This window comes from Coregonus lavaretus (assembly GCF_964263955.1).
Source record: "Coregonus lavaretus genome assembly, chromosome: 37".
Taxonomy (NCBI): domain Eukaryota; kingdom Metazoa; phylum Chordata; class Actinopteri; order Salmoniformes; family Salmonidae; genus Coregonus; species Coregonus lavaretus.
Window position 1 is genome coordinate 14,954,553 of NC_140024.1, and position 24,946 is coordinate 14,979,498.

Consider the following 24,946-nt stretch of genomic DNA (forward strand, 5'->3'; position numbering starts at 1 on the left):
AACTGTGTAATTGGTCTGGTAAATACACTGTCCCACTCCATTGTCTGTTTTTGGAGTTGTCAGCTAGCTGATACTGAACTAAGAATAATAAAAAATTCCCAGTGATGTGGTAGTTCAGTGATTTTGTAAATGCTTGGTAATTGAGGGAGAACAGCTGAATCAAAGTTTGAACCCAGGGCAAGTAAACTACCTTCCAAAAAGGTCAATATCTTTTGGTAGAGGACATATCCTCCCAATTATTATACAGTGCACTCATCGTACTCCTTTATAAACAGAAACTGGCTAAAGTTGAGCTAGCAAATGTTACATTTTACAATGCTGTCGCCTTGATTTGATCAAGATGACCCTTGCTGAACACTATTACTGAATTATAGTCCAAGTCCAATCATATTTCAATCTTTTTTACTGATTTTAATTTCTTGACTTTTTATACAGGTTCCAGAGACCGACGGCATGAACGAAAATACTTCTAAGCAAGGTCAGTTGGATCAAGTATCTATGAATGTGAACAATATAGGTTGAAGGTCGTTTAATGCATGCCTAGTGGTCCTTTCCCCCATCTCATGGGATGTGAATTAGCCTGTGTGTCATTCAACCGGTTTCCTAAATTATGATAAATAAGTAATGCTTGTCTCAAGGTAACCCATTCATAGACGCTAACTACTTTTAGCTCCTATTGACGATATTATCTTCTGACCAGGGGAGGTTTGTTAAGAGCCCAGGCGCTCGTTCTGAATGTTAAAACGCATCGCTTGCGGTACAGTTTTGGAAACATAAGGAACGTATCTTTCATATCAGCGAGAAATAATTATATATTTTTTTTAAAGGTTAAATTACTATACACCTTTTATAGAGTTAGTGTTCCCACACGGCCATATTTGCATGTTACAGCGCTTGTTTACGGAAAACAAATCAACATTTATTTGTCACATGCGCCGAATTCAACAGGTGTAGACTTTACCGTGAAATGCTTACTTACATGTTCTTTCCCAACAATGCAAAGTTAAAAAGTAAGAAAAATGTGCCAAATCGAATATAGTAACACAATAAAATGACAATAACGAGGCTATATACAAGGAGTACCGGTACCGAGTCAATGTGCAGTGGTACAAGGTAGTTGAGGTAATACAGTGGGGGAAAAAAGTATTTAGTCAGCCACCAATTGTGCAAGTTCTCCCACTTAAAAAGATGAGAGAGGCCTGTAATTGTCATCATAGGTACACGTCAACTATGACAGACAAATTGAGAAAAATAAATCCAGAAAATCACATTGTAGGATTTTTAATGAATTTATTTGCAAATTATGGTGGAAAATAAGTATTTGGTCACCTACAAACAAGCAAGATTTCTGGCTCTCACAGACCTGTAACTTCTTCTTTAAGAGGCTCCTCTGTCCTCCACTCGTTACCTGTATTAATGGCACCTGTTTGAACTTGTTATCAGTATAAAAGACACCTGTCCACAACCTCAAACAGTCACACTCCAAACTCCACTATGGCCAAGACCAAAGAGCTGTCAAAGGACACCAGAAACAAAATTGTAGACCTGCACCAGGCTGGGAAGACTGAATCTGCAATAGGTAAGCAGCTTGGTTTGAAGAAATCAACTGTGGGAGCAATTATTAGGAAATGGAAGACATACAAGACCACTGATAATCTCCCTTGATCTGGGGCTCCACGCAAGATCTCACCCCGTGGGGTCAAAATGATCACAAGAACGGTGAGCAAAAATCCCAGAACCACACGGGGGGACCTAGTGAATGACCTGCAGAGAGCTGGGACCAAAGTAACAAAGCCTACAATCAGTAACACACTACGCCACCAGGGACTCAAATCCTGCAGTGCCAGACGTGTCCCCCTGCTTAAGCCAGTACATGTCCAGGCCCGTCTGAAGTTTGCTAGAGTGCATTTGGATGATCCAGAAGAGGATTGGGAGAATGTCATATGGTCAGATGAAACCAAAATAGAACTTTTTGGTAAAAACTCAACTTGTCGTGTTTGGAGGACAAAGAATGCTGAGTTGCATCCAAAGAACACCATACCTACTGTGAAGCATGGGGGTGGAAACATCATGCTTTGGGGCTGTTTTTCTGCAAAGGGACCAGGACGACTGATCCGTGTAAAGGAAAGAATGAATGGGGCCATGTATCGTGAGATTTTGAGTGAAAACCTCCTTCCATCAGCAAGGGCATTGAAGATAAAACGTGGCTGGGTCTTTCAGCATGACAATGATCCCAAACACACCGCCCAGGCAACGAAGGAGTGGCTTCGTAAGAAGCATTTCAAGGTCCTGGAGCGGCCTAGCCAGTCTCCAGATCTCAACCCCATAGAAAATCTTTGGAGGGAGTTGAAAGTCTGTGTTGCCCACGACAGCCCCAAAACATCACTGCTCTAGAAGAGATCTGCATGGAGGATTGGGCCAAAATACCAGCAACAGTGTGTGAAAACCTTGTGAAGACTTACAGAAAACGTTTGACCTGTGTCATTGCCAACAAAGGGTATATAACAAAGTATTGAGAAACTTTTGTTATTGACCAAATACTTATTTTCCACCATAATTTGCAAATAAATTCATTAAAAATCCTACAATGTGATTTTCTGGATTTTTTTTCCTCATTTTGTCTGTCATAGTTGACGTGTACCTATGATGAAAATTAAATGTTTACAGGCCTCATCTTTTTAAGTGGGAGAACTTGCACAATTGGTGGCTGACTAAATACTTTTTTTCCCCACTGTATGTACATGTAGTCTGCTAAATGACTAAAATGTAATGTAAATGTAGGTAGGGGTAAACGCAACTAGGCAATCAGGATAGATAATAAACAGAGTAGCAGCAGCGTGTGTGGTGTCAATATGCGTGTGTGAGAACGTTTGTGTGTTGGCGTGTCAGTGTAGTGTGTGTAAGTTTGTGGGTACAGTCCAGTGTGTGTGCATAGAGCAAGTGCAAGAGAGTAATTGCACAAAAAAATAGGGGGGGATGCAAATAGTCTGGGTAGCCATTTGATTAACTGTTCAGCAGTCTTATGGCTTGGGGGTAGAAGCTGTTCAGGAGCCTTTTGTTCCCAGACTTGGCTCTGCGGTTCCGCTTGCCGTGCGGTAGCAGATGGAACAGTCTATGACACTTGCCTGGAGTCTTTGACAATTTTTAGGGCCTTCCTCTGACACCGCCTGGTATAGAGGTCCTAGATGTCAGGGAGCTCAGCCCCAGTGATGTACTGGGCCCGTACGCACTACCCTCTTTAGCGCCTTACTGTCGGATGCCAAGCAGTACCATACCAAACGGGGATGCAGCCAGTCAAGATGCTCACAATGGTGCAGCTTTAGAACTTTTTTAGGATCTGCGGGCCCATGCCAAATCTTTTCAGCCTTTTGAGGGGGAAGAGGTGTTGTGCACTCTTCAGGACTGTGCAGTGGTCAAAAAAGTACCCAATTGTCATACTTGAGTAAAAGTAAAGATACCTTAATGGAATAATACTCATGTAAAAGTGAAAGTCACCCAGTAAAATACTAAAGTAAGTCAAAGTATTTAAAAAAAAATATATATATATACACAGTGGGGAGAACAAGTATTTGATACACTGCCGATTTTGCAGGTTTTCCTACTTACAAAGCATGTAGAGGTCTGTCATTTTTATCATAGGTACACTTCAACTGTGAGAGACAAAATCTAAAACAAAATCTAGAAAATCACATTGTATGATTTTTAAGTAATTAATTTGCATTTTATTGCATGACAAATATTTGATACATCAGAAAAGCAGAACTTAATATTTGTTACAGAAACCTTTGTTTGCAATTACAGAGATCATATGTTTCCTGTAGGTCTTGACCAGGTTTGCACACACTGCAGCAGGGATTTTGGCCCACTCCTCCATACAGACCTTCTCCAGATCTTTCAGGTTTCGGGGCTGTCGCTGGGCAATACGGACTTTCAGCTCCCTCCAAAGATTTTCTATTGGGTTCAGGTCTGGAGACTGGCTAGGCCACTCCAGGACCTTGATGCTTCTTATGGAGCCACTCCTTAGTTGCCCTGGCTGTGTGTTTCGGGTCGTTGTCATGCTGGAAGACCAAGCCACGACCCATCTTCAATGCTCTTACGGAGGGAAGGAGGTTGTTGGCAAAGATCTCGCGATACATGGCCCCATCCATCCTCCCCTCAATACGGTGCAGTCGTCCTGTCCCCTTTGCAGAAAAGCATCCCCAAAGAATGATGTTTCCACCTCCATGCTTCACGGTTGGGATGGTGTTCTTGGGGTTGTACTCATCCTTCTTCTTCCTCCAACACGGCGAGTGGAGTTTAGACCAAAAAGCTCAATTTTGGTCTCATCAGACCACATGACCTTCTCCCATTCCTCCTCTGGATCATCCAGATGGTCATTGGCAAACTTCAGACGGGCCTGGACATGCGCTGGCTTGAGCAGGGGGACCTTGCGTGCGCTGCAGGATTTTAATCCATGACGACGTAGTGTGTTACTAATCGTTTTCTTTGAGACTGTGGTCCCAGCTCTCTTCAGGTCATTGACCAGGTCCTGCCGTGTAGTTCTGGGCTGATCCCTCACCTTCCTCATGATCATTGATGCCCCACGAGGTGTGATCTTGCATGGAGCCCCAGACCGAGGGTGATTGACCGTCATCTTGAACTACTTCCATTTTCTAATAATTGCGCCAACAGTTGTTGCCTTCTCACCAAGCTGCTTGCCTATTGTCCTGTAGCCCATCCCAGCCTTGTGCAGGTCTACAATTTTATCCCTGATGTCCTTACACAGCTCTCTGGTCTTGGCCATTGTGGAGAGTTTGGAGTCTGTTTGATTGAGTGTGTGGACAGGTGTCTTTTATACAGGTAACGAGTTCAAACAGGTGCAGTTAATACAGGTAATGAGTGGAGAACAGGAGGGCTTCTTAAAGAAAAACTAACAGGTCTATGAGAGCTGGAATTCTTACTGGTTGGTAGGTGATCAAATACTTATGTCATGCAATAACATGCAAATTAATTACTTAAAAATCATAAAATGGGATTTTCTGGATTTTTGTTTTAGATTCCGTCTCTCACAGTTGAAGTGTACCTATGATAAAAATTACAGACCTCTACATGCTTTGTAAGTAGGAAAACCTGCAAAATCGGCAGTGTATCAAATACTTGTTCTCCCCACTATATATAACAAAAGTAAATGTAATTACTAAAATATACTAAGTATCAAAAGTAAAAGTATAAATCATTTCAAATTCCTTATATTAAGCAAACCAGACGGCACAATTTTCTTGTTTTTTTAATTTACAGGGGGCACACCAACACTCAGACATAATTTACAAATGAAGTATGTGTGTTTGAGTCCGCCAGATCAGAGGCAGTAGGGATGACCAGGAATGTTCTCTTGATAAGTGCATGAATTGGAGCATTTTCCATTCCTGCTAAGCATTCAAGTGTAACAAGTACTTTTGGGTGTCAGGGAAAATGTATGGAGTAAAAAGTTAATACAATTTTTTGGGAATGTAGTGAAGTAAAAGTAGTCAAAAATATAAATAATAAAGTACAGATACCCCAAACAACTACTTAAGTAGTACTTCAAAGTATTTTTACTTAAGTAGTTTACACCACTGCGACTGTGTTTGTGTGTTTGGACCATTATAGGTCCTTAGTGATGTGGACACTGTCGTGACGTGACTTTCATTAATAGGGTGACTGTTATTTATCGAATCAACTAACTATGTTTAAATGTCACTCGATTAAATTAATCATGTAACAATTAACTAATTAGGAATTTGGGGCACCACGGAATAAGTTGTTTAACGAGTTACTATCTCCCTAATTAAACTCTTAGAAGATATGTTATATCGATAAATCACTTTTACATAATTACCTCTTATCAGTCTCATTCTGAACGTTGCATAATCCTTGAACCTGCAAGAACCCTAACCTTATTGATGAATCAGCAATACACAAATTGGCTTAATTATTTATTTACTAACTAACTAAATAATAACACAGAATACAAAACACACACACAGGTTATTGATTACTAACGTAATACAATGAAAACAGGTCCCTAGTGGACTGGACTAACAATAGCATGACTGCTTGGTTAGAAGGAGGGGTCAGAGTGGAAGGGAGAGACAGAGATTCAAACTATCGTTTTGGAAAACTACGCTCACGGAAATACAAATGTTTAGCACCCTAATAACCGCTCATTCGGATTAGAAATGCAACATGTATTTACGTGTAGCTGTCTTCGATAGTTGAGTTGATGATGTAGGACTCTGGTTTGCCCACCAGAGATCCCAATGTCCTTGGTAGATTTTCTGGTCGTAGTGGTGGTTAGAATTGATACTTCAGCGTACCCTGTAGTTCGTAGAGTTGATCTGTTAGAATAGATACTTCAGATGTACCAACGGTTGTCTGGGAGGGATTGTCCTTCCCAACTTGTGTCTTTAGTGAAAGTTCTCTAGACGACTATACATGCCAGCTGCAGACTGAGATAAGGTCTAGTGTGTTGTCTTCTTCTTCACCTCGTGTAGAGGTTGAGAGTTTCAGAGTTCCTCACCATTTCAAACGTGCAGTCGCCACTCTCACGTTTTCTGGTCTGTCTGGTCTAACCATCTTAAGCCGTGTAGCTTCAGCTTCACGCTTCCTGGTCTGGTAGAAATTCAACCATTTGCAACATCCGGCTTATACCGTAGTCTGCTTGGTCTTTTCCTTTGGTAATGGAGTTGTAGTTTTAAACCATTTTGCCATTCTCAGCTCACGCTGTACTTCGGCAGGTCTAATGTGAATTTCTTCACGAGGGGTTTTATACTTGAGTAGAAAAGGGGAGTTTCATCATGTTTGTGCTCATCTGGGCATGGCCACTGACTGAGAACAAGTCAATATGGAAAACAATCATCTCATCTAGAATGCTAAAATCACATTTATCTTCCCAAAATTATTATTATGCTTAATCATTTGTTTTATACAACAATTAGATGCAAACCTCATAACTGGGAAGTGTACACCCCCAGAGATACAGTTATGTTGTTCCACCGTCTTTAATGACATCACAACATAGTAAAGAATTTGACATGATTGTTCTTTAAGTCCCAACCGACCATTTTCCACATTCTTTGAAGTAGAGATATTGTTTCATTATCCACTTTTGGATGTTGGAGTCATGGCGGGAAGACTTCCTTTGTTCCACAGGGAAATTCCCTCTCCCAATACTGCATGGCACGGAAGAGAACGTTTCTTCAAGGAATTTACGACCAGTCATAAAACTGGCCCCCAGGAGAGGGGGTGTTCAAACCTTTGCCTAGCCGGTATCTTTGATCCTCAACCCATGAGGGCAAGTCATGACAACACCGAGGAACTTCAAGCTCTCGACCCGCTCCACTACACCCCCTTCGATGTGAATGGGGTGTGCTCGGACCTCCGTTTCCTGTAGTCCACGATCAACTCCTTTGTCTTGTTGAGGGAGAGGTTGTTGTCCGTCTCTGACCTCCTCCCAATAGGCTTTCTCATCGTCGTCTGAGATCAGGCCTACCACTGTCGTGTCATCTGCAAACTTAATGATGGTGTTGGAGTCGTGCGCAGCCACGCAGTCGTGGGTGAACAGGAAGTACAGGAGGCGACTAAGCACGCACCCCTGAAGGGCCCCTGTGTTCAGGGTCAGTGTGGCGGATGTGTTGTAGCCTACCCTCACCACCTGGGGTGGCCCATCAGGAACTCCAGGATCCAGTTGCAGAGGGTGGTGTTCAGTCCCAGGGTCCTTAGCTTAGTGATGAGCTTGGAGGTCACTATGGCATTCAACACTGAGCTGTAGTCAATGAACAGCATTCTCACGTAGGTATTCATTTTGTCCAGGTGGGAAAGGGCAGTGTGGAGTACAATAGAGATTGCGTTATCTGTGGATCTGTTGGGGCGGTATGCACATTGGAGTGGGTGTCTGGGATGATTGTGTTGATGTGAGCCATGACCAGCCTTTCAAAGCATTTTATGGCTACAGATGTGAGTGCTATGGGGTGATAGATATTTAGACTGGTTACCTTGGCATTCTTGGGTACAGGGACTATGGTGGTCTGCTTGAAACATGTAGGTATTACAGACTGGGTCAGGAAGAGGTTGAAAATGTCAGTGAAGACACTTGCCAGCTGGTCAGCGCATGCTCTGAGTACGAGTCCTGGTAATCCGTCTGGGCCTGCAGCCTTGTAAATGTTAACCTGTTTAAAGTTCTTACTCACATCAGCTACGGAGAGAGTGATCACACAGTCATCTGGAACAGCTGGTGCTCTCATGCATGGTTCAGTCTAGCCCTTGATCATGACTCTGTTCCATTCCATTACACAGTCATTGGACAAAGGCGTCTTCTTTAGGGGGGAGTTTTGAACATTAACACCCATCGCTTGCGGTACGGTTTTGGAAGCATAACGACCTTATCTTTCATATCGAAAAAAATAAATAATAATAAGTTAAATTGATACACACCTTCATAGGGTTAGTGTTCCCACACTGCCATATTTCCATGTTACAGCGCTTGTAAAGTGGACTGCCTGTGCTTATTAGCTACAGTATCTGCATCTCTGAACACCTGTGTGTAAACTGAAGACAGATGCCACAAACGTGTTGTCACTGAAAAATACTGTCGGCAGCAACGATGTTAAAACCGGTTAAACCAGTAAGTTTGTATTTTGCATTTGTGAAATTATTTTGATGTGATATGAAAATAGAGGGATTTGTATCACAATTGACAATCGATACACGTTTAGATGGAGTATTTGGCTGTTTTGGCTTCCAGAGCCAATTCGCCCTTTAAACAGAACATGTAAGGTCCTTGGACTAAGCAGTAACGTTAGGCTCCTTTAGTCCAATATTGGGCTAGGTTCAGTGTTGCTTGCCTCGAAGTGAGCATAAAAGGCATTTAGCCCATCTAGTAGGCTCGCATCACTGGGCAGCTCGCGGCTGGGTTTCCCTTTTTAATCCGTGATAGTTTGCAAGCCCTGCCACATCCGACGAGCATCAGAGCCGGTGTAGTAGAATTCAATCTTAGTCCTGTATTGACGCTTTGCCCGTTTGATGATTTGTCTAAGGCCATAGCGGGATTGTTAAGCGTCCGGATTAGTGTCCCGCTCTTTGAAAGCGGCAGCTCTAGCCTTTAGCTCGGTGCGGAGGTTGCCATGGCTTCTGGTTGGGATATGTACGTATGGTCACTGTGGGGACGACGTCGTCGATGCAATTATTGATGAAGCCGGTGACTGAGGTATACTCCTCAATGCCATTGGATGAATCCCGGAACATATTCCAGTCTGTACTAGCAAAACAGTCCTGTAGAGTAGCATCCGCATCATCTGACCACTTCCATATTGAGCGAGTCACTGGTACTTCCTGCTTTAGTTTTTGCTTGTAAGCAGGAATCAGAAGTATAGAATTATGGTCAGATTTTCCAAATGGAGGGCAAGGGAGAGCTTTGTACGCGTCTCTGTGTGTGGAGTAAAGGTGGTCTAGAGTTTTTTTTCTTCTGGTTGCACATGTGACATGCTGGTAGAAATGAGGTAAAACTGATTTAAGTTTGCCTGCATTAAAGTCTAGGAGCGCCACTTCTGGATGAGCATTTTCTTGTTTTCTTATGGCCTTATACAGCTCGTTGAGTGCGGTCTTAGTGCCAGCGTCGGTTTGTGGTGGTAAATAGACTGCTACGAAAAATATAGTTGAAAACTATCTTGGTAGATAGTGTGGTCTACAGCTTATCATGAGGTACTCTACCTCAGGCGAGCAATAACTCGAGACTACCTTAATATTAGACATCGCGCACCAGCTGTTATTGACAAATAGACACACACCCCCACCCCTTGTCTTACCGGACATAGCTGTTCTGTCCTGCCAATGTATGGAAAACCCAGCTAACTGTATATTATCTGTGTCGTCGTTCAGCCACGACTCGGTGAAACATAAGATAATACAGTTTTTAATGTCCCGTTGGTAGGATAGTCTCGAACGGAGCTCATCCAGTTTATTCTCCAGTGATTGCATGTTGGCCAATAGAATGGATGGTAGAGGTGGGTTACCCACTCGCCGACTAATTCTCACAAGTCACCCTGATCTCCGCCCCCTGTATTTCCTTATTTTCTTCATGCGAATGACTGGGATTTGGGCCTTGTCTGGGAGCAACATTATATCCTTCGCGCCAGACTCATTAAAGAAAAAATCTTTGTCCAGTTTGAGGTGAGTAATCGCTGTTCTGATATCCAGAAGCTCTTTTCTGTCATAAGAGACGGTAGCATCAACATTATGTACAAAATAGCACAATTGGTTAGGAGCCCGTAAAACGCAGCCATCCAGTCCTGCATCATTCTAAAAAGACAGAAGACAGAGGGGCCATACTTATGCTAATTAGCTATCTGTGTCTCAGAACACCTGTGTGTAAACAGAAGATGAACGCCACAAAGGTGTTGTTGTGAGACACCTGAAAGGGGGCAATATATAAATAAATCACACAGAGATGTAGCTTCGGCTTCAAGTCCCTTGTAATGAGTGAGCTGGGATGCACCGTGCACCCCATAGGAATTTCTAGGTATAACCAATCAAACTCAGATCAGACATCAATAGAGCACACAGATCGTATAATCAACATTTAGATACATTAATAGCTGATTACTTACTGGTACACATTATGATTCTGTGTTATTATTAAGGCACTTTTAATTCTATCAAATTGTCACACAAAAATACTGTTGGCTGTAACTGTTAAAACGGTGTACAGTAAGTGTATATTATGGATTTGTGAAATTATTTTGATGTGATATGAAAGAGAGCTTAATGTTTATAGAACCGTACTGCAATTGACAATCAACTCACGTTTAGATGGAGTATTTTGCTGTTTTTGCTGCCAGAGCCAATTCGCCTCTGAACAGAACATGTAAGGTCCTTGGACTATAAGGACTAAGGTTAGGCTGCTTTAGTCCATTATTGGGCTGGTCTCAGAGGTTTGTAAAATGATGCACCATTACAATATTTGAAATGGGTACATTATTTGTCCTGGTCTGTAATGGAAGTGAAGATGCAAAACTATTCATTACAACCTTTCCACTAACTACTGGACGTTTTGTTGATAACTACTTTGTATCTACTTTTTTGATACATTGTACATCACGATCTCGTGAAATTACTACGTAGGAGGTGGAGGCGTGGTAGCAGAGTCAGGATCCTGGTGGTGGAGAACGACGCACGACACGTTTGAACGTTTAACTAGCTATTGTGTCTGGTACAGTTCATTAGTTCTTGAAAGGTGAATTGGTGGAAGACCACCTACAGTGTTATCATTCGGTATATTTTACTTTAATCGACCTACAGGACATAAGCTACGGCGCTGAGGATATGAGTATGGCTGCACTTCCCGAGGTCCGCGGACTTCAGACTGATGAGGTAAATATTTAGCTAACTAGCTAGCCAATTAACTAACTGGCTACCTGGGTAGATAAATGCCGTTATATCCAAATGTTTTAGCTAAAGTGTCTTTACATTTCTTTGGGTATTTATTGTCAGCTGTCAGAGTTGGACAGTCAAGTCCCACCATACCAATATCCATTTTATCGAAGCAACGTTAGCCAGCCAGCTAGCTAGCTAGTTAGCATGTGTAACAATTGATGGTCACTCAGACAACGTCATCAGCTGTCTGTCAGCTGTCATCGTTGAATAGGCCTACTGTTGATCAGTTAGCTAGAAAACACACAATTTTTAGACAACCTATAAACATTAACTTAAGGATCATTAACTAATCTCTGAAGCTGGAGACTCTGATCTCCCTCACTAACTTTAAGCATCAGTTGTCAGAGCAGTTTACCGATCACTGCACCTGTACACAGCCCATCTGTAATTAGCCCACCCAACTACCTCATCCTCATATTGTTATTTATTTTGCTCATTTGCACCCCATTATCTCTATTTGCACATCATGTTCTGCACATCTATCATTCCAGTGTTAATACTAAATTGTAATTATTTTGCACTATGGTCTATTTATTGCCTTACTTCCATAACTTACTACATTTGCACACACTGTATATAGATTTTCTATTGTGTTATTGACTGTATGTTTTGTTTTATCCCATGTGTAACTCTGTGTTGTTGTTTTTATCGCACTGCTTTGCTTTATCTTGGCCAGGTCGCAGTTGTAAATGAGAACTTGTTCTCAACTGGCTTACCTGGTAAAATAAAGGTAAAATAAAATAAAATAACCATGCCAGTTGGCTAAAAAGCTAGGCAGGCAGGTGGCTAAACTCAGAGAGCAGTGGAAAGGAAAGGGGGATACCTAGTCAGTTGTACAACTGAATGCATTGAACTGAAATGTGTCTTCCGCATTTAACCCAACCCCTCTGACCCAAAGGAGTCACGTGAGTTATTATCACGTCATTATTAGTGTGGCCTAAGTAGATCTTGAATGTTTGAGATCAAATAAGTATCCACGTGGAAAAACACCTACACATTTTATTTCCCTGTGAGTCATTTACTGTAAGTGACATTCATGTAGCTAACATCATTAACCTGATATTTACAGTGTGTAGTGTGTGTTTATATAAGCAGCTAATAATGTGATTTATGTCCTTATTGTGTTTTTTTTTTTCTTCCAGGATGAGGCTAGAATTCTGAGAGTGAAAGTCATAGCTGGAATTGGATTGGCCAAGAAAGATATCCTTGGAGCCAGGTCAGTCTTGATTTTGAGGGAAATATGTCTTCAAATGGATAATCCAATCTATCTGTATCACTTAAACAAATTCAGGACAGAGAAGTGAACCTCCTATTAGCGAGGATCGCTTCACTGCCCCCTCCGAACGCAAAAGCACGTGCCTGTGCTTCGACCCCTCACACTTCCGCCCTTGCATTCCGATGCGATCCCACTTCTGACACCAATTTAACGAACAGCGGTACAGGGAAGCGAACCCGGGTCGTTGGTGTGAAATGCAAAGACCTTATGCATTGCACCCATAGGGTTAACCCACTTGGTGGGAATTGTAACCAGACTCATATTAGCGAGGTTTGCTTCAGTATCTCTGAATAATTCTGGTGTCTCGTGTTACCAAAATACAGTGTCCTATCTTTGATACACTACTTTTTAGGAAACTCATGCTTTTGACCATGTTATACCATAAAATACTACATTCTGTTTCTACATGTTCCTTAGTGTGGACTGTGGACCCTTCCTAACTTATTGGACTCCTAAATCATCTATTAGAGTTCTGTGTGCTTCTTGTGTGCTGTTTTGCCCAAAACACATCTAGAGTTCATAAGTAGGTCTATTGCCCCAATCATTTTAGGATGAAACCTTACACATCTACCCACTTCATAATAAACAGCAAACTGATTGTCAGTTTATACTGTAAACACTTGGTAATGAGCCCATATTTGTGGAACTTTTTTATTTTGTCAACATTGTGGACCTAGTGGTGTGCGTGCGTACTATACTATATGGTGGTTGAATGCTCTGTGCATTTAGAAATTCAAATGTATTCGCCTGATACTTATTGAATACTATGAATCAAACTTGAGCGCAAAAGTCTGAGATTTGCAAAATCATCTTCAAAATGTGCTGTTCCACAGACGGAAAATGGTTGTTGTGTTCCTGTTTTGCCTTGTTGAATGGAAAGTTCAGCACCATAGCAGTGGGTTGAAAGATGGCCTTGTGTTGTCCTGCTTTGAAGAAACCTTGTGTACCCACTTCAAAATAAGAAAATATTCTTATTCATATTAAGTAGGCTTATGTCATCTTCCAAGCGTTTCTTAAATTGTCAACTCTCCGTAGACCGTACTGTAACTGTCCTGTGCAACCTTTAGATGGCGCTATTATCTGTAGTTCTCTGCCCTTTCATACAGTAGATGCTTCAGAATCTCCAGGCTCCTTTCCCCTAAATAGCCCTCCATCATTTCCCGTCAAGTCAACACAGTACCGAATAAACACTATTTTTCTACACATGTCCATTGTAAAATATCAGTATTTCTTTCAGTGCAACTATTTATGGTTCTGATGATGACATTGGTTTGTGCTCCATATGGCCTGTGGGAGAAAACTGTAACATGCTATCCAGAGATGTTCCCTCGTTTGATCTTTGCACACCAAGGGACAGATAGACATCAAGTTGAGCTTTGTCTTTTCATTTTCTATCACAGTGATCCATATACAAGAGTGTCCCTTTATGACCCTGTCAATGGAGAACTAACAAGTCTTCAGACTAAAACAATTAAAAAGGTGAGTAACTGCGCTATCTGAGTAAGGACAGAGCATTTATTTGTTTATGTTTTGTAAGTATCCTATTTACATTTAAATACATTGTCATTTCCAGACATTGGACCCGAAGTGGAATGAGGAATTCTTTTTCAAGGTAAGTCAAATGTATGATAAAAAGAGCATTGTGAATGTGTGTGTGTAGTTTCTGTTTTACCCAGGGCTCTGAGGACATTTAAGACTCAACCCTTCCTTGACCTTTCTCTCCATTTTTCTCTCTCTTTATTTCATCTCTTTTTGCTGCATGCCTCCATGTCTGTGAATCGTAATGGCCCAGTAATATGTTCCCTATTAGTGTTTGAAGCTGCTCCAGATTCTCACTGGGAGGTTAACATTTCACAAACAGCAAGTTAAAAGTCAGAACGCAAAAACATTTTTGTCTGTGGACATGGGATGTTTTTTTTTGTACAATGTTTACGGGTGTCTGTACATAATGAGGACCAACAGGAAGTCCTCCACTATGTTGGGCGTTGTGATTGGTCAATAAGATCCACCCAGCATCCTGTGAGATTGTTGCCCCTGGCTCCTATCTTGGGCGTGATTAAATGTTGAACTGGGGGTGTGAAACAGAGCCTCAGTGAGTCAGCTGGTGTTGACGTGAGTCCTTGCTCTGAGGTTTTTGTGTGGAGAGCATGTCTTGCATCTTGATGTAGAAAACCACATTATTTTCTGCATGTGGAGAAAAAGCAGAGAGGGGTAACTTCTACCGGCATCTGTTTGTACCACACACTACCGGTCAAAAGTTTTAGAACACCTACTCATTCAAGGGTTTGTCTTTATTTTTAAATTGTTCTACATTGTAGAATAATAGTGAAGACATCAAAACTATGAAATAACACATATGGAATCATGTATTAACCAAAAAAGTGTTAAATAAATCAAAATATTTTATATTTGAGATTCTTCAAATAGCCACCCTTTGCATTGATGACAGCTTTGCACACTCTTGGCATTTTCTCAACCAGCTTCATGAGGTAGTCACCTGGAATGCATTTAAATTAACAGGTGTGCCTTCTTAAAAGTTAATTTGTGGAATTTCTTTCCTTCTTAATGTGTTTGAGCCAATCAGTTGTGTTGTGACAAGATAGGGGGGTATACAGAAGATAGCCCTATTTGGTAAAAGACCAAGTCCATATTATGGCAAGAACAGCTCAAATAAGCAAAGAGAAACTACAGTCCATCATTACTTTAAGACATGAAGGTCAGTCAATACGGAAAATGTCAAGCGTTATGATGAAACTGGCTCTCATGAGGACCGCCACAGGATTGGAAGAGTTACCAGCCTTAGAAATTGCAGTCCAAATAAATGCTTCACAGAGTTCAAGTAATAGACACAGCTCAACATCAACTGTTCAGAGGAGACTGTGTGAATCAGGCCTTCATGGTCGAATTGCTGCAAAGGAAACCACTACTAAAGGACACCAATAATAAGAAGACACTTGCTTGGGCCAAGAAACACGAGCAATGGACATTAGACCGCTGGAAATGTGTCCTTTGGTCTGATGAGTCCAAATTGGAGATTTTTGGTTCCAACCGCCGTGTCTTTGTGAGACGCTGTGTGGGTGAACGGATTAATCTGTGCATGTGTATTTCCCAACGTAAAGCATGGAGGAGGAGTTGTTATGGTGTTGGGGTGCTTTGCTGGTGACATTGTCTGTGATTTATTTAGAATTCAAGGCACACTTGAACACCAGCATGGCTACCACAGCATTCTGCAGCGATTCACCATCCCATCTGGTTTGGGCTTAGTGGGACTATCATTTGTTTTTCAACAGGACAATGACCCAACACACCTCCAGGCTGTGTAAGGGCTATTTGACCAAGAAGGAGAGTGATGGAGTGCTGCATCAGATGACCTGGCCTCCACAGTCCCCTGACCTCAACCAAATTGAGATGGTTTGGGATGAGTCGGACCGCAGAGTGAATGAAAAGCAGCCAACAAGTGCTCAGCATATGTGGGAACTCCTTCAGACTGTTGGAAAAGCATTCCAGGTGAAGCTGGTTGAGAGAATGCCAAGAGTGTGCAAAGCTGTCATCAAGGCAAAGTGTGGCTATTTGAAGAATCTCAAGTATAAATTATATTTTGATTTGTTTAACACTTTTTTTGGTTACTACATGATTCCATATGTGTTATTTCGTAGTGTTGATGTCTTCACTATTATTCTACAATGTAGAAAATAGTAAAAATAAAGAAAAACCCTTGAATGAGTAGGTGTTCTAAAACTTTTGACCGGTAGTGTAGCAGTAGACTAGGCCCATCTCGCCAGTAGACCGAGGGAAATATTTGAAATGTTTAAATTTCTCTGGCCATTGACATTGAGCAGGAAGCTTTTGTGTATATATAGTTGCACACATTCAGTAATATATCCACTATGTTTAAGCCTTAGACACTCATTACCCATGTCTAGAAACTATGGCAGTGCTGCACAATGTCCCGTTGCCCTGGACAATGATTCAACACTCCCCCCAGTCAATCTGAAATGAGAAAAAAATCACGTCACCATGCCAGTTGAGATTTCTGTCTCCTACAGTCTTTTCAGGGATTTTCTCCATCATGGTTTCTTGGTACAGTAAATCAGTACTCAGTGGATTCTCCTTAGACGGACACAGCTGTTGTAACACTTACAGCTCCCTGCACCTTGTAGTACTTGTCCCTATTGTGAATGTTATTATGTTTATACCTGCCCTGGAAAGCTTTTGAACCTGTTTGATAAAATAACATGCGTTCAAACGAATATCAAAAGATCTTTTAAAACACCTGACCCCCTAGCCTATCTCTTATCTGTATCTTTTGATTGTTCTTTTGACGGTAATCATATATCATAAAGTAAACAAGTTATATTTGACGACCGCACTCTCCCTTTGTCTACAGGAGTTGCGGCCGATTTGGCCCACCTTACCAACGTGGCAGTGTTAATAATGGCTTCACTTAGCAAGAGGGCCCATTTTGACAGAAACACATTTCATTTTCCAGTGGTCATGAGATGGCCTGGGGGCGGTGGCTTTAGTTACAATGCCCCTGAGAAGGTGGTGGCTGTCTTTCACTGTGCGCCTCTTCCCAGCTCTGTCAAATGGTTTCTGATGTTTTTTAGTTATAGATCATTCTCACTCTGTTTTAAGCATTGAGAGGAAATACACCTACGTTCGAAGATATTTCAGAGAAATATATTTATGTACAATTTTAAAAACTATGCGTTGTTAGTTCTCCGTGTCAAATGGGATGGGTTTTGTAATTAAAGCTGGGTGTCAGCAGATGGATGATCCAATTTAGATTTCATTAGCTCAGTCACAGCGATGGATTGAAATAATAGGCATGTTTGGTGCGAAGCCTACTAGTTTAAGGACCTGTTTGTGCTTTGTGTTAGTCAGCCAGCCAGAATATAACAGGGCTATCTTTGCTTATGAGTGGAGCTTGATTTTAGCTTCACAGCCGACATTGGTCACCTCCATTTGTGGTGCTGAGGACTGTGCTACTGGGGAGTGGGCCTCCCTCCAAATAGTAATCAGAAGCTGGAAGCTAGCCTGAGTTTATCCGCATAGACGACTCATGTTTTACAGACCCTTCAAATCATGGGTGGGCTCGCTCTTGCTAAAATCTAGTCATGACTCAATGCACAAACACTCACCTTATTTACAGTAGGAAGTGCTTGGGATGTTTTCGCTAGTACAAATATATTTTCTTGTCCGCCTTAGCCATTTTAAAAATAATGAATACAAAGAAGCTCCATATGCAGTCTGGTGTGCCAATGTCTGGTCCACTGAGCAATGGCCCACCTTTCCCTTTGTCCTATTTTACCTTAATTTTGTCTAGACGATGTCGCCGGTGTTGATGTTCTTATTTCTATGAGGATTTTCTTTTGACTTTGTAATCAGTTTGCTCTGAATGTCATCTTCACCTGGTTGTGAGACCTCTTAGGAAATTGCTTAGGGGAAGTTTCCACTACCACTCTGTGGGTGTTTGTGACAGAACTTGCTATGCTGTGTAGCCTAACTGTTTTCATGGTATGTGAGCTCTGAGCAACATGAGGTCAAATGTCATGTTTCCACATATCAACGCTTTGTGTTAGCCACAACAGAGATGTTTAGAGGGTACACCCAATTCTAAAGAAACATTCAATTGGAACTTAGAAATCAATAGTAAACTGGTCCAGTTCTATACCTAATGAAGGTAAAGGATTTGTTGTGATTGACAAGAGACTGGTGGTCTTCGGTCTATAGCATGTTGGGGAGATTAAGGAGGGGATTGTTGTTGAATTTAGTTTGATGTTCTTGGATACATTGGTTGAAGTCTCTTTTCTCTTTCAGGTTCATCCCAGGAAGCATCGGCTGTTGCTGGAGGTGTTCGATGAGAATCGTCTAGTAAGTCATTACGATATTCCTTCAGTATGTCCAGGCCTGTGGCTTTGACACTGCCACCACTACTGCTGACTCACTTTAGTAAAAGTGGAAGTGACCTTGAAGGCACAGATATAGTGATAGTTATTATAATCTTGTGCATCTGTTTTACCGTTTAGCACTTTATGTATCTACCCCCCCCCCCATTTGAGGTTTCATAAGTATTTGGACAAATTCACTTATGTGTATTAAAGTAGTCAGAAGTTAAGTATTTGGCCCCATATTTCTAGCACTCAATAACAACATCAAGCTTGTGACTACAAACTTTTTGGATGCATTTGCAGTTTGTTTTGGTTGTGTTTCGATTATGTTGTGCCCAATAGAAATGAATGGTAAATAATGTATTGTCATTTTGGAGTCACCTTTATTGTAAATAAGAATATAATAGGTTTCTGAACACTTCTACATTAACCTGTTACACTCGTGGAAATTGGCCTATATGGAAAGGGACACATTTTAAAGAAGAACAATAAAAAGCATGTTAGCAATTGAAAGAGAACACTTTGGAGATTATGGGGAAATGATCAAGCCAAATGTGAGGACACAACAATTCACCTGATACAAGACTGAATCCAAACATTACACTGTTGATTTTATGTGAATTTTACATTTACTGTACTTTTCACAGCATTTGTCAATAACGAAATCTGAAAATACTGTGAATACATTTAGTCACATAAGAATATTCATTGACATTTTGGAGTAGGTGCAAGATAAGAAAAAACAATTACAAGGGTTTGAGTGAACGGTCAAACTGGTGTTTCCAAGTGGCCACACACCTCTCCAAACTGTGCACAGTTCCTAAGTAATTTCAATGCACTTTTATGGTATAGTTGAAGGAAAGAGCCCTCAACTATAAGGTTATTTTTTTTGCTCTCCTGGCTTTGCCATTGAGGAACTGAAGCAAGCACACTTGTAGTTTTTTGTTTGGAACAAAGCCATGTGTCCCCACCATCACACATTACTGTTGTTGTATATGAAATCCAAAAATGTTCCATTTATAAATCGTAATCTGGGTCAGGGGGCATAATTTGAGCTGATTCTATTGCCAATATGGCTAGCAAAGTTATAAAATATGATCTTAATGTTAGGCTTTCAAAAGGCACTTCAGACAGATTGTAATTTTGGTGCACATAGAATGGAGTCATGAGTGCATTCAAGTGCGTGTTCTGCGGCAAATCTTCACAATACGACAAACAGGCTCATTCTGTTCAGGACAACCCAGGGTATAAATAACGCATGTCATCCTTGTTACTGAGGATCAAACATAGCGATCATGAACGTTGATCATGTAAATGACATGAGTTTTCAAATATGGACATGTGAAGTGCACATTTGGACTGTTGAGTGTGTGGTTTGCTTGTATGACTTCAAAGTGGTATTCATTATAAACCTCAATGGCTCATCTTTCAGAACACATCGACTCCTCCTGATTTACAGCATTTTCCTCACTCAGACAACAAATGTGCAAAAGTAGCCCAATTACCGGGAGGGACGGGGGCATCTTCTTGTTGCACGCGGTGCTCAAGTTTATAACGTCTGTCAGTCAAAACCCATACAGCCCTGTGAACTGGACAACCGGAGCTCTAACGTCATGTATAACATGTTACTGTACAGCCACTGGTTACCAATTTCGGTGCTTATCAATGACATAATCTGCCGTTTTCAGCGAGTAGAAAGGGTTAATGTGGATGCCACCATGATTATGGATAATCATGAATAAATCGTGAATGATGAGTGAGAAAGTTAAAGGCATAAATATAACCCCCCCCCCCCCCCCCCCCCCCCTAAAAATGCTAACCTCCCGATTTATTGGTAATGATGAGAGATTAGTATGTCTTGGGGGTATGATGTTTGTGCCTCTAACGTTCTCACTCATCATTATTCATGATTAATTCATGATTATCCATGATTATGGTACCATCCACATTAATGTTGAAGTGTTCAGAAACATATTCAATTCTTATTTACAATAGAAGTGACTCCAGAATGACACAATACATTATTTACCATTCATTTCTATTGGGCACAACATAATCTGAAACACAACCAAAACAACTTACAAATGCATCCAAAAAGTTTGAAGAGTCACAAGCGTGATGTAGTCATTGCGTGCTAGGAATATGGGACCAAATATTACACGTTTCACTACTTTAATACACAAGTGAATTTGTCCAAATACTTGTCACTTTCAAATGGGGGGACTAGATACATAAAGTGCTTTTATTTCTAAACGGTAAAACATATGTATGAAAATAACATCAAATAAAAGGTGACATTTTGTACTGTAGCCTCAAATTAAAACATTTGATCTCAAATCCAAAATGCTGGAGTTATAGAGCCAAATTAAAAGTTTTAGCTTCACTGTCCAAATAAATACGTAGGGGAGTGTAAATGTGGCGTGTTATAACTTGATTAATTCTGACAATGGTCAGAATAACTTTAACTCCATGACTAGACCTAGTTTATATTCAAGTATGGCAACACTATGAGTAGGCCTACCTGTTTGTATCGCTACCTTCCAGGTGTGTTTGGCTTTCATTTGGTTATTTCTGGTCTCTGTAATTGTCACACACACATATTTTGAATGACCCAGTTCCCTCTATTTCATGAGGTGTACTGACCAATATCAAGCAGTGAATGCCAGTTGCATGTATGACCTACAATACTTAAAGGTGTGTGTGTGTGTATGTCGCTGCCTCAGTAACATTTAGTCTAGGCCTAGGTTGTTAACATTGGTGTTTTGCCCAAAAGTACAGACATATGTTTTAACTTGTCATGTATACCTTTTTATAGCAATTTGTCTCCATTAAATCCAGGTATAGGAAATAGAATATCCCCTTAGGTCTTATTAAGAGTGAAAGGTAGGCTAACTGGTTCTGAACACACTAAACTAACTCAAGTATGACCAAGCAGTGATTGTTTTTGTACCTTTATGATTTGCCAACGGCCACATAGCTGAATACTTATGTGGGGCTAACTAGCTACAGCTCTGGCCTAGTTGCTGTTGATGGAATGGAGTGACAGGAGTACTGCTGTCACTGAGACCTAGTATAGTCTCCCTTTGAGTTCTAAGTGTGTAAAGTTGTGCAAACATGAAGCCTCGTCCAAACTTAGGCCTGCCTCAGACTTTCATGTAAATTATAATTAATTGATATCAATAGAAGATTTGCGCAGAGCTCAACCTACTGTACATGTACACAATATATCAGTGTTGATACTTGAGTGGCTACTGAGATTTCCTGATACCCCCATGCCCATCACGGGTTGTTGTGGGAATAGTCACTATGTGGCACGTGGTGTGACGTGGGCGCCCTGACTGCGTCAGTCTCAACTGGTGAGTCATTATCACATCCAGCCTGTGCCCCTTTCATAGCATTACAGTATGGAACTGACCTGCTGCAGGCCAGGCTGACAGTAATGCCCCAGAATAGCCCCAGCCTAACACAATAGCTTTTGGTTGATATGGAGGGGAATGTCAATGACAGCATAGCGGGAATTAAACCAGCTACTGGCTGTTACATGAGGTGTCGAATGACAGGTGATGCCGCCTATATCCCTTTATGCTTTTCAAATCTGCTTTATACATGAAATTAAGCTGAGCTACTGTAGGAGTGAAGTTTGTTTGTAGTAGGTGTGAATGTTTTTAAACGTTGAAACGAAGTTGGGATTGTTCATGTTAAGAAAAATCCCTAACTGATCCCTATTTTTTGTTCTTTTTCCCCCCCACAAAATTTAAATCACAGTGCAGTTACCAGAAAACATGTTATTTTCTGTAGACGGTAGGCTATAAAGGCCTGGGGAAAGTTGTGTAAGTTAAATAAAACCAAATAGGAAGAGGCAAACTTAATGAATTTTTGTTATCGTTTTAACGGAAGAAGTTAATGTTTTCCATTTGTCACATCCCTAGTTTGTAGATGATCTTTATTACATTTTCCAGCCCTTTGTTATTTTTCAATTCTTTGTTTATGTAAGTGCCATCAGCTGAAGCTTTCATGGCTTTATCCGAGCTTCAAAGAGCTGCCGATGGACTCAAGCATTCAGTTTATGAGCTTGCTGACTTTTGCAGTTTGTAATAACTATTAGTAGCTTGCCTACATATTTCCCCGGCCACGGTGGTTTCCCAGTACGGATGCTATTAGTTTTTCTGCACCTTACATGTGGAACAATCTCCAATACACCCTGAAATTGGGGGAATTGGTGCCTCTAGGGCTTTTCAGACTGCTGTTAGGGGACCCTTCATTAATTAACTTATGAGTTTGTTATGAGTGCATTGTGTGGATGATTGTTTTGTGTGGATGCGTTTTTTAAATGTTTTTTTGTGTATATTAAGTGCTTTTATTGTATAGATGTGTATTTTTGTATCTACAGGGCTCACCTGTCAAAATAATAATAAAATAAAAAAGTGTGTGTGTGTATATATATACAGTGGGGAGAACAAGTATTTGATACACTGCCGATTTTGCAGGTTTTCCTACTTACAAAGCATGTAGAGGTCTGTAATTTTTATCATAGGTACACTTCAACTGTGAGAGACGGAATCTAGAAAATCACATTGTATGATTTTTAAGTAATTAATTTGCATTTTATTGCATGACATAAGTATTTGATCACCTACCAACCAGTAAGAATTCCGGCTCTCACAGACCTGTTAGTTTTTCTTTAAGAAGCCCTCCTGTTCTCCACTCATTACCTGTATTAACTGCACCTGTTTGAACTCGTTACCTGTATAAAAGACACCTGTCCACACACTCAATTAAACAGACTCCAACCTCTCCACAATGGCCAAGACCAGAGAGCTGTGTAAGGACATCAGTGATAAAATTGTAGACCTGCACAAGGCTGGGAAGGGCTACAGGACAATAGGCAAGCAGCTTGGTGAGAAGGCAACAACTGTTGGCACAATTATTAGAAAATGGAAGTAGTTCAAGATTGACGGTCAATCACCCTCGGTCTGGGGCTCCATGCAAGATCTCACCTTGTGGGGCATCAATGATCATGAGGAAGGTGAGGGATCAGCCCAGAACTACACGGCAGGACCTGGTCAATGACCTGAAGAGAGCTGGGACCACAGTCTCAAAGAAAACCATTAGTAACACACTACGCCGTCATGGATTAAAATCCTGCAGCGCACGCAAGGTCCCCCTGCTCAAGCCAGCGCATGTCCAGGCCCGTCTGAAGTTTGCCAATCACCATCTGGATGATCCAGAGGAGGAATGGGAGAAGGTCATGTGGTCTGATGAGACAAAAATAGAGCTTTTTGGTCTAAACTCCACTCGCCGTGTTGGAGGAAGAAGAAGGATGAGTACAACCCCAAGAACACCATCCTAACCGTGAAGCATGGAGGTGGAAACATCATTCTTTGGGGATGCTTTTCTGCAAAGGGGACAGAACGACTGCACCGTATTGAGGGGAGGATGGATGGGGCCATGTATCGCGAGATCTTGGCCAACAACCTCCTTCCCTCAGTAAGAGCATTGAAGATGGGTCGTGGCTGGGTCTTCCAGCATGACAACGACCCGAAACACACAGCCAGGGCAACTAAGGAGTGGCTCCATAAGAAGCATCAAGGTCCTGGAGTGGCCTAGCCAGTCTCCAGACCTGAACCCAATAGAAAATCTTTGGAGGGAGCTGAAAGTCCGTATTGCCCAGCGACAGCCCCGAAACCTGAAGGATCTGGAGAAGGTCTGTATGGAGGCGTGGGCCAAAATCCCTGCTGCAGTGGGTGCAAACCTGGTCAAGACCTACAGGAAACGTATGATCTCTGTAATTGCAAACAAAGGTTTCTGTACCAAATATTAAGTTCTGCTTTTCTGATGTATCACGTACTTATGTCATGCAATAAAATGCAAATGAATTACTTAAAAATCATACAATGTGATTTTCTGGATTTTTGTAAGTAGGAAAACCTGCAAAATCGGCAGTGTATCAAATACTTGTTCTCCCCACTGTATATATGTGTATGTGTGTATATATGTGTGTGTGTGTGTGTGTGTGTCTATATAGATATGTGTTTGTGTGTGTCTATATATATATGTGTTTGTGTGTGTATATATATATATATATATATGTGTATATGTGTATATATAATATATATATATATATGTGTGTATGTGTTAGGACACCCATTCCTCAGTTTCATATAGAATTATGCCGGAACTCATTCCTCTTGATTTCCTGTAATTCTATACCAGTGGGTAAAAATATGTGTGGGGGCACAGCGCAGGAGAAACATTAGAATCATAGCTGCTGCTGGGAGCCAGTAGCGCCAGAGTCTTGATTGAGTGGCCTGAAACAGAAATGAACAGTTCT

The 24,946-nt window shown here is 41.2% G+C and overlaps 1 protein-coding gene across 1 annotated transcript in view; it reads left to right on the forward strand.

Annotated features, from left to right (window-relative positions):
- The first annotated feature begins 11,163 nt into the window (after positions 1–11,163).
- The window catches only part of LOC311111910 (E3 ubiquitin-protein ligase NEDD4-like), a 34,159-nt gene continuing 20,376 nt past the window's right edge, over positions 11,164–24,946 (forward strand). The window contains exons 1-5 of the mRNA XM_084154833.1: positions 11,164–11,385; positions 12,591–12,664; positions 14,125–14,203; positions 14,298–14,336; positions 18,545–18,598. Of these exons, the coding sequence (XP_084010959.1) occupies positions 11,338–11,385; positions 12,591–12,664; positions 14,125–14,203; positions 14,298–14,336; positions 18,545–18,598 (294 nt within the window). The 5' untranslated portion in view covers positions 11,164–11,337. The remainder of the gene's footprint in view (positions 11,386–12,590; positions 12,665–14,124; positions 14,204–14,297; positions 14,337–18,544; positions 18,599–24,946) is intronic.